The 10,793-nt window shown below is 38.6% G+C and overlaps 1 protein-coding gene and 1 pseudogene across 5 annotated transcripts in view; one reads left to right on the top strand and one right to left on the bottom strand.

The window, feature by feature from the left end:
* Positions 1–775: 775 nt before the first annotated feature.
* On the bottom strand, positions 776–2,236 carry LOC148872864 (G-type lectin S-receptor-like serine/threonine-protein kinase LECRK1; annotated as a pseudogene).
* A 913-nt stretch (positions 2,237–3,149) lies between these two features.
* The window catches only part of SDG38 (SET domain protein 38), a 47,269-nt gene continuing 39,625 nt past the window's right edge, over positions 3,150–10,793 (top strand). The window contains exons 1-2 of one of the 5 annotated variants that reach the window (XM_088971555.1): positions 3,150–3,640; positions 6,274–6,329. In XM_088971555.1, coding sequence (XP_088827681.1) covers positions 3,278–3,640; positions 6,274–6,329 — 419 coding nt within the window. In that variant the 5' untranslated portion in view covers positions 3,150–3,277. The remainder of the gene's footprint in view (positions 3,641–6,273; positions 6,330–10,793) is intronic. The other 4 variants (XM_088971554.1, XM_088971553.1, XM_088971557.1 and 1 more) reach the window with 4 other exon arrangements.

The raw sequence follows: 10,793 nt of genomic DNA, 5'->3' as shown, positions 1-10,793 counted from the left end.
TTTGAATATCTAACCGGTCGAATTCGAATATGACTTGATTCAATTCAATAAATATCTGAATTCGACCGATTATTTAATTCTTAGATATAATATATAAAATTTTTAAATGTTTTATATAATCTATATATAATAATTAAAATATATAAATAATTTATATATTTATTAATTACCTAAAATAATTATTTAGTTAAATTCGAATCAAATTGAATATTCTAATAATTAATCGGATTTGAATTCGAATATTAATTTTCAATATCTGTTGGATATTGAATTATTTTGATCAGATTCGAATTCGGACATGCTTGATCTGATCCAAATTCGATCCATTTATATCCCTAGAATGGTGATTTTTTCGTCAAAAACTGGTCTCGCGAGTTGCGACTCTCATATCCAAACAAAATGCTACTTTGCATGTAAAAGTTATAGCAACTTAAGCCTAGTTTGACATCACTATGGAGAATCATTTTTAGTGATTCTCATAACTTAGGCGGGTATCTAATTCTCTTTGGACAATCGGCTTAGTCTAACTACTTTTCTGGCAGGGTTCGGGCTTTTTCAAATAAACCTGACCCAATAATATTATATTACATAAAATTTAATTTATTAAATTTCATGATAGAATTAATTTTGGGATCATAGCTGATAAGGGTAAAATTTGGGCCCTAATACCAATAAAAATAAAATTTTTAATATAATTTCTAAAATAGGTTGACTTTTTAAAAAATATATAAAAAAAACGGCAAAAAGCACTGTTTATCCTTTTTATGCTCCTATGTCGGTTATAATAATAATCAGCTAATCACTAAATAATAGAATTGTAAAGATTGCTAGAATAGAAAATGCACAACCAATTACTCCAATAATAAAAAATGAAACATCCTTTTTATGCTCTTTTGTCGAACTCTCCATTGTCTTGCCTCCTGCCATGGAATTTGTGCTTATTTGGGTTCCTGAGCCAGAAGGTACCTTGACGAAAGTTTTCATCTGTCCACCATCGTTTCTTCTCCCATATTTCATCTATAAATAAAGCAACTCCGCAGTTTACAGTTTTGCAAACAGGCACTTGCGCAATCTTCTTCTGTCATGGATCGATCGTAGAGTTTCATATGCATTATATTCCCATTCTACATTTGTTAGTACGGAGATGTTGAATTCGAGTTGTTTTCCGTCTTTGCAACTTTCTCTGTCATAAATCTTCTGACAACCCAAGATAGGTTGGGCCTGATCAATGAACTCAAATCCAGGAACACAATTGCAAGCATATTCTGGATCGTTCAGGACACAATACCCATTTAGACCGCAATTGCTACTCTGATTCAAAACATACAACCGGTAGATCCCGTCGATATCTATAGTCCATCGGGAGGAGACTATTCCGTTGTTGTAACACCGAAACCCACTGCTGTACAGAGTCGTTATATTGGCACCGGTGGTGATATTTTGCAAGTAGAGGCTGCCATCTTCGGTAAAATTCAACGTCGTCAAGTTGTCTTGACGGCAGCATGTATTGGAAGCATAATATGAAGTCGACGTTCTTTCATCTCCAGTAGGATACTGCACAAGGTTTCCGTCTGACTGCATCCTGATGTAAAACCTTCCTGTCGAGTGGTTTGGTCACGAAGATGCTAGAAGATAGTTCTCCCTCCACCACAAGGGACTGACCTGGTAAAAGAGTGTCTGTTGGGAAATCAAAACTCTGCCACAGAACATTTCCACGAGAATTGAAGAGAACGAAATTTCCTGTATCGAGCATAGATGCCCATAAAGCGGATTGAGCGGCTTCGGCGATGGATTTGGGTTGGGGTGCTGTAGTTTGCAGGATCAGCTTTCCGTCACTGGTCAAGATCAACCTAGCATCCTGTTGCAGTGGTGGATCGTCTCGGTTTGCTATCTAAACCACTGTTTTTTGTAGGGTCTCCGGCGAACCAAATACCAACAGTGTAGCCATTGGTATATTGATAAAACCCAAATGCAAACTGGCCGGACGGGGATAGCCAGGAAGAATTGGTGGTGGGGGAGAGAGGAAATTTTGGATGATGATGCTAAATAGATCGTTTGAAAGAAGATGAACAGTGTTTTTGTTCTTCTTTAATATATTTTTTTAAAAGTTAATATATTCTATTCTAAAAATTATATTAAAAGTTTTATTTTAGGATTCAAAATTATTCTATAATCCCTATAATTTTCTATGTACTAATTGAACTTCAGGCTTGATATAAGGATTGTACTTGAACATTTTTTTGTTGATAAAAAAGCAAAACCCAACCTGTTCGATGAATCGGTCCACTTGTACGATACTAATTGTTTAGAAAACTAGACTAGAAACCAAACGGTTGGGCCAATTGAATCATGATCCGAGCTCTTAATTGGTTCATTCATACCCCGGAAACTAGAAGTGATAGAAAGGGTCAAAACCATTGGCCTGGCTGGTCCAATTGGAAAACCGGTGAATTGGTCATGTTTTTAGAAAATTAATTAGCTTTTTGATTTTTTTTTAAAACATAATTCAAAACTTATGGTGGCTATAAATTTCTACTTAGTGATGGCTTTTTTAGATAACTTTTCAAGACTTACGTGTTACAAAGACGCCTAATTCACTATTTGTGTTCGAACTCTCACCCATGAATCTTCCCTTTTTTGGGTCGATGCCTGGTCCGATTACTTGAACAAGTGAACATTGATGATTGGCCCAATGTTTAAAAAACGACCCAAAACTAGGATTGGAACTGTTTTGGCAACCGATTTCTAGGTTGATGGTTCAATTGTTCGGTCCCAATGGATGGCTTGTTTTGACAAAAAAATAAAACAAAAATAAAAAATAATTAAAATAAAATGGTCAAAAGCCGTTGAATGGATTGACGGTTCAACTGCCTAGGTCAACGGGTCATTGATTGATTCAATGGTTTTTGGTCAAGAATTGGGTTTGGGATAAAACGGAACTGGTTGCTTGAATGGCTCCCAAGTTAATGGTCCAACCATTCGGATCAACAACAGTTTGAAAACCGTGCGAAAAACCGTTGAATGAGTTGATGATTCAATTGCCCATATCAACGATTTTTTGTCAGAGAGAGGGTTTGGAGTAAAACGGAACCGGTTGCTTGGACGGTTCCCGGGTCGAACGGTCCGACAGTCCGGGTCAACGACGGTTCGAAAACCATGAATTCACCGGACCACGACAGAGTGAACAGACGTTGCGCGAGGCACCTGTGCGGCTGTACTGAGACCTGAGATTCAAGCTTTTGTGCGACTGCTCTTCCCTCCTAAAAGGCTAAAACGAATGTCCCCGATCGTAAGATTCGGCCGTTGGACTTCGTCGCTGGAGAGACTAAAACGACACAATCAACTGCAATGCGTCTTCCCTTTCACCACCATCGCAGAACATGGCGAGGAGAAACCCAGTCGGCCTTCGCCTCCTCCCATCCGAGTTGCCTTCACTGAGTCAGCGGGAAGAGGTGTGTTCGCAACTAGGAGAATTGGAGCCAGCGATCTTATTCACACCGCGAAGCCCTTAGTTGCTCATCCTTCTCTCTCGCTTCTCAACAAGGTCTGCGATTTCTGCCTCAGGCAGTTGGGACCAGATGCTTCTTCTGAATCCCAAACTGCTCGTTTCTGCAGCGACAAATGCAGGAAACAATCCGAGGTAACCAAATTTTATTGCTAATTCCATACTAGTTTTGACAAAGATGGTTTAGATTTTATTTGATAATCTTTATTTTTTGTGATTAATGTGAACTACTTGTGGGAGTTGGGATGAAATTCCTTGAATGCTCGTTCTTTGAAGGAACATTGTAGTTGAGTTTTGAAAAATATGACTGAAACTTATTCAATTTAGTGGTTGTTTTCATCGAATGAGTTCAAGTACTTGTCAGAAAAAACTTATTCAAGGAAAGGGTAGGACGGAAGTTAGCATCATGAAAGCCCAAGTACTTGTCGGAAAACATTAATAAAGTGTGCATTATCCTCTCTCCCAACCTACTTTCTATCCCTATTCCCTATACCAGCCAGTGTAGCAAATTTGATTGAAAAATGAGTTTTTGGTAGAAAGGGTGGAAGGAAGAGTTCAAGTTCCATTTAGTAAATTGGGGCAAGGTGTGCTATCCAAGAAAGAGGGGAGGTTAGGAGCAAAGAAGCTAAGACATGGCACTGCTAGGGAAGTGGTTCTGGAGGTGGAATGAACGGCCCATGATTATCCAAGCAAAATATGTAGCAAGTAATATGAACTGGGACTCAAGTGAAACTAATGCAGCTTATGTTATGGTTGTGTGGTATGGAGAGGCATTCAAAAATCTTACATTGACTTCAAAAAAGAAATTAGATATGAGGTGGGGAATGGAACAAGAACAAGAATAAACTTATCAAAATGAAATGGGACACAAATAAAATTCTGGGAGGATATATGGTGCAGGGAGCAGCCGCTAAAGGAGGTGTGTACAACCTTGTTTGAAGTTGAAAAGAATAAGGAATATCTTATTAGCAGATTTGTATTCTTTCAATAGGGAACCAGGTGATTGGAACTCCACTTTTAGGAGGAACCTAAATGACTGAGAAATAGACCAATGGGTGAACTTTTGCAGAATATTTGGTTAGGCCTGACAGATCCAAAACAGATTGAAGAATCTCTGGTCATTGGAGAGATCTGGAAAGTGCACAGTGAAATCTTTTCTGTTTTGGACAGCAACATTGTGGAAGCTTCCAAACTGTGGAAAACCAAATAGATGAGGTATGGTGGTGGAAAACAGTAGCTGCACAATGTGCGTGGAAGGTATTGAATCAGAAGATCACCTGTTTATATACTGCAGAATTGCAAGTGGAATGTTGGTTCAGGTGTTGAACCTTTTCCAGATACAGAGCTGCTTACCTGCGAAGTTAGAAATTTTTATATGGTGCTGGAAAATGAAAGGACTGAGCAAGAGAAGGAAAACCATATGGGGGTGGGGGTTAATTCCATTGGCATTTGGTCAGAAAGGAACAAAATACTCTTTGAAGATAAGGTTATTCTGGAAGACGCATTGATGAGGAACTAACTGATCTAAAAAAAGATACATTAATGCGGAATTTATGGGGCAGAATTTATTCTTGGGTGACTACTCAGAAATGTTTCAAGGATCTTCCTCATAATAATTTTTTATACTAATAGTCTTTTTGTATCTAATGTCGTAAAGTGATTTGTATAGAAGAAGCAATACTGCTGCAAAGTACCTTATTGTGCAGTATGATACTGTATACATTTTTCTTATTAATGAAGTACTTTACATTTTTCCTAAATAAACCAAATTATCCATTTAAAAGTTATTTTCTTTAACAATTTATACCATCTGAAAGCTATATGTGTATAGTGTGTAAAAAGGGACTAGTGATGAACTTCTGACTACAACTCTCTATTGGAGAGTCTTCCTTTTTCATAAATTATTTAAGTGACAGGTTATTGTTTTTGTTCATTTAATGCCGGATGTGCCTTTTTCAAAACCATTTAAATGAAGCTGAAATGAACAAAGGATGATAAACAAATGGCCAGATGCTACCAAAATCAATGTTTTAGAAAAAATCGTAAACATCTACCTGGTGAGCTGTGCAGGTGATCTATTCAGCAGTTCAACAAGGTGGCTTACCCACAGTAATGATCAAGTCCATAAAAAATCTGGGAAGTAGTGAGCTGCCCAGGTTACCAGGTCATTAGTTTGACTTTTGTAGTCAACAACAGTTTGAAAACACTGCCAACCCAAGTAGATTTAGAAGTTGACTGAAGTGTCTCACTTCTTGCATACTATTTTGGAACAAACTTGGCAAACTAGTTCTCTCTGAAGTCATTCTGCTTCATTTATACTACAGTGAGAAGATTAAAAAAGGTAATTACCCAATGTTGGTCATAGCTATCTGGGCTCTTAGGAGGGGTGTACTGGATATGGACCTAACCTTTGGCCCTTTTTTCTGCACAGAGTAGCCACTCTTAGACTTGAACCTAAAGTCTTACACTTGTCAGACTGAGGTTTTACCATTACGCCAAGCAATGCCCCCTATTACAGTGAGAAGATGATAAAGAAAACTGAGAATCAAACTACTGAACTAGCAAGGAGTTCCTTTTTGTCCCTCTTGCTGTTTTCAGGTGTTCTAATTAGTAACTACAGCTACATTGATATATTGTTCAGGACAACCATTATAATCACTGCCTAATGGAACTGTGGAAGTACCTTACTTTAATTTTTGTTATGTGAGGTTTCTGTATTGTCATTCATTGTGGTTTTCTAAACATATGCTTTACTTCCATGCCCTTAGGTCTTTTATGAGGTTGAGAGAAAATCTGATTGGTCACAATATCATGAAAAGTGCAGGTATGGAAGTCTCTCAAACTTCTTTACTTGTTTGGTCATGGGAACCTAGCTTCACTTCTTGAACCTGGAGCTCTCTTTCACTGACATATTTCAGCATTGGGTTTTACTTTTTTAAAAATCTAAAGCTGTATTCAGTAGAAGATCAAGACTGTAATGTCTTGAATCGTAATAGATTTTAGGTTTACAAAAGCAGAAGAAAAGTGAGAGAAAGGAGAAGGAAGAGAAGAGAAACAAGAGAGCACAAGGGGTTGAAAGGAGGGACAGATTCTAACACATCTGCCGCCACCACTCTCTTAGTATTTATAGGTTATGTTCAGTACATAAAGAAAAGGACATATCTGCCCTTAGTACTTACATGATAAATAAAGTAAATAAAAAAATGAAATAAATAATAACTGAATTAACAAACTGACCCAAACTGACACTACTATAACTGAAACAAATAACTACACATGCTGTCCTACGAACACAGTGGGGACCACTGTTGTGGGGCCCACATCAGTGTTCTCTACACTCCCCCTCAAGTTGGGAGTAGATATCTATCATTCCCAACTTGGATAGGTCTGTCTCTAACTTCTTCCTTGGTACAACCTTGGTGAGGATATCCGCGAGCTGCATATTAGATGTGATATACGGAAGACACACTTCTTGTGATGTGACCCTCTCTCGCACAAAATGTCGATCAACTTCAATATGTTTAGTTCTGTCATGCTGCATTGGGTTGTGGGCTATATTAATACCTGCCTGATTATCACAATATAGCATTAAGGGCTTTTCATAGTCAATACCTAACTCTTCAAGTAGTGATCTCAGCCATAAGATTTCAGTCACTCCGTTAGCCATTGACTTGTATTCCGCTTTAGCATTGGAGCGGTAAACAACACTCTGCTTCTTATTCCTCTAAGAGACAAGGTTACCTCCCACAAGGGCACAATATCCAGAGGTAGACCTTCTGTCATCAACACTCTCAGCCCAATCGACATCTGTATAGACCTCCACCCTCATGTGATTATTGTTCTTGAGCAGTATACCTCTACCCGGGCATCTCTTCAAATATGCTAATATTCTCTCTGCCGCAAGAAGATGAGAAGTTCTAGGGGAGTGCATATACTAGCTAACAATACTAACTGCATAACTGATATCTGGCCGAGTGAGGCAGAGATATAGGAGCTTTCCAACCAACCGTTGGAACATAACTTTGTCTTCAAGAGGCTCTCCGCCCTTTGCACTAATCTTGTGATTTTGTTCAATGGGTGTATCAATAGGCTTAACACCCAACTTTTCAGTTTCTGCCAACAGATTTAGAACATACTTTCTTTGAGAGATAAAAATCCCCTGCTTGGATCTAGCAACCTCAATACCCAAAAAGTACCGTAGTGCACCAAGATCTTTCACCTCAAACTCTTGATGAAGGAGCTGTTTGAGGGACTCAATCTCATGGCTAACATTTCTTGTCACCACAATATCATCAACATATACTACAAGCAGTGTCAGAGAGGACTCCACCCTCTTGATGAATAGTGTATGATCTGACTGGGCCTGTATATAACCAAACTTTCCAAGGACTAATCTGGACCTATCAAACCAGGCTCTAGGTGACTGCTTCAAACCATACAATGCCTTGTTCAGTCGGCAAACCTTCTTACCCATCTCTGTATCATAGAATCTAGGAGGCAACTGCATGTAGACCTCTTCCTGTAAGTTTCCATTTAGAAAGGCATTTTTAACATCCATCTGGAACAAGGGCCAAGAATGATTTGCTGCTAGGGATAACAGAACTCGGATGGTGGTCATATTGGCTACTGGGGCAAGGGTCTCCAAGTAGTCTATACCATAAGTCTGGGTGAACCCCTTTGCGACCAGCCGGGCTTTGTACCTTTCAATTGAGCCATCAACATTATGCTTCACAGTAAACACCCATTTCGACATCCCACCGGTTTCTTTCCTTTTGGTGGGTCAACCAGTGCCCAGGTATTATTCTTCAACAGGGCATCTATTTCGACTTGCATTGCATCTTTCCATTCTGGAACTGATAAGGCTTTTTGCATTGTTCTTGGAATAGGGACATCAGCAATGGAAGTGAGATAGGACCGATAAGAGGGAGATAGGCGATCATAGGATAATAAAGAAGAGACAGAAAGATATGAAGAATGGGATTTCTTATTATGCTTCTGTACATCGAAATTTATAGCTCTCTCTAGGAAACAAACTAGGTAACAAATCTCCCTAATTAAAGGATACAAACTAGGTAACAAATCTCCCTAATCAAAGGATACAAACTAGGTAACAAATCTCCCTAATTAAAGGGAAGATAAAGCTGATTCCTAAAAAATTTGTACAGCTCACAAATCTCTCAACTACTTAAAATAGCACAAAATCAAATATAATACATAATTATAGAAATCTTCCAACACTCCCCCTCAAGCTGGCATGAATATATCACTCATGGCAAGCTTGCTAACTAAGTTCTCTTACTGTGCCCTAGGAAGCCCTTTGGTGAGAATGTCTGCTACTTGGCTCGTGGTGGGTATGTAGGACATGCATATCACACCACTATCTATCTTCTCCTTGATGAAATGTTTATCCACTTCTACATGCTTTGTTCTATCATGTAGAACTGGATTATGAGCTATGGAAATAGCTGCCTTGTTATCACAATAGACTTTAATAGGTGTTGGTGTAGGAACCTTCAATTCTTTTAGGAGCCTTTTGATCCATAACACTTCACAAAAGCCATGTGCAACAGAGCGGAATTCTGCCTCTGCACTACTCCTTGCTACAACACTTTGTTTTTTGCTTCTCCAGGTGACCAAATTCCCTCCTACCAAAGTGCAGTAACCTGAAGTAGATCTTTTATCATTTATATCACCTGCCCAATCTGCATCTGTGTAGGCTTCGACTTGGAGATGACCCCTATTTTTGAACAAGAGTCCTTTCCCCGGAGTTCCTTTCAGATATTTCAAAATCCTAAACACAGCTTCAAAGTGAGTAGGTCCAGGTGAATGCATAAACTGACTTACTACACTTACTACAAAGGCTATGTCAGGTCTTGTGTGCGACAAATAGATTAGTCTTCCAACTAATCTTTGATAACGTTCTCGATCAACCACCTCATTTACTGTTACTGCTTTTAACTTCATATTTGGGTCCATTGGAGTTTCTGCGACTTTACAACCTGTCATCCCTGTCTCCTTAAGCAAATCAAGAATGTATTTGCGTTGGTTGATAAAGATTCCCTCCTTGGACCTTGCAAACTCCATTCCGAGAAAATATTTAAGTTTTCCCAGGTCTTTAATGTCAAATTCAGCCTCAAGCTTATTCTTCAACTTGTTGATTTCAAATAAATCATCCCCAGTCATGATAATATCGTCTACATACACTATCAAAATAGCTATTTTACCTTCGGTGGAGTGCTTGAAAAATAAAGTATGATCAGCTTGACTTTGTGAGAAGCCGTGCCGCCTTATTGCATTCCCAAATCGTTCAAACCAAGCTCTTGGTGATTGCTTTAGCCCATATAGGGATTTTTTTAACCTGCAAACTTTGCCTCTTCCAAGACTTTCTTCAAAACCTGGTGGTAGGTCCATATATACTTCTTCCTTTAGGTCTCCATTCAAGAATGCATTCTTGACATCGAAATGACGAAGTGGCCAGTTAAAATTAATTGCAAGGGAAAGAAGTATTCTGATAGAGTTAATTTTAGCAACAGGAGCAAAAGTCTCTTGGTAGTCTATACCATGAGTTTGGGTAAATCCTTTTGCTACGAGTCTTGCTTTGTATTTCTCCACACTTCCATCAGCCTTGCACTTTACTGTAAATACCCATTTGCACCCGACTGTCTTCTTGTCATGGGGTAGATCAGTAATACTCCATGTATTACTCTTTCTAAGAGCATTCATCTCTTCCATCACAGCTAACCTCCATTTCGGATCATCTAATGCTTCCTGAACAGTTCTTGGCACATACAGATTAGAAATCCTAGACACAAATGCTTTATGAGTATGTGATAATTTCTCATATGACAAGTATTTTGCAATAGGATGTTTTGTGCAAGTTCGGGTACCTTTTCTTAATGCAATTGGAATGTCAAGATCTGAAGAAGACAGATTAGGCAAATCATTAGATAAAGACGGAATAGGGGTAGAAGAAGGATTACTCTGAGTTGTAGGATCTTCACTCGGCAAATTGGATTGGACTTCTGCTGTAGGAACAATTGGAACAGTAGTACTTTTGTGAAACTTCTTCCTGGTATAAAACTGAAGCTCAGGATGAGGATTGTGATCCGTTTGAAGTACTTCTCCCCCTGTCTCTGATAACGTAGTATCTGGCAAATTTGGATTAAGAGTACCATCACTAGGTTCCATTCTTTCAACAATTGTTTCTGAACCTTGCTTATCAGAATTAATCAAAGGTATAAATTCTTCTAGAATAGGTAAAGTTTCCCAAAAATTATCTTCCTTACTT

The sequence above is a fragment of the Nelumbo lutea genome, chromosome 2, assembly GCF_056320005.1.
Source record: "Nelumbo lutea isolate HS-2025 chromosome 2, American lotus-T2T, whole genome shotgun sequence".
NCBI lineage: Eukaryota > Viridiplantae > Streptophyta > Magnoliopsida > Proteales > Nelumbonaceae > Nelumbo > Nelumbo lutea.
This window is presented reverse-complemented; position numbering and strand designations above follow the sequence as displayed.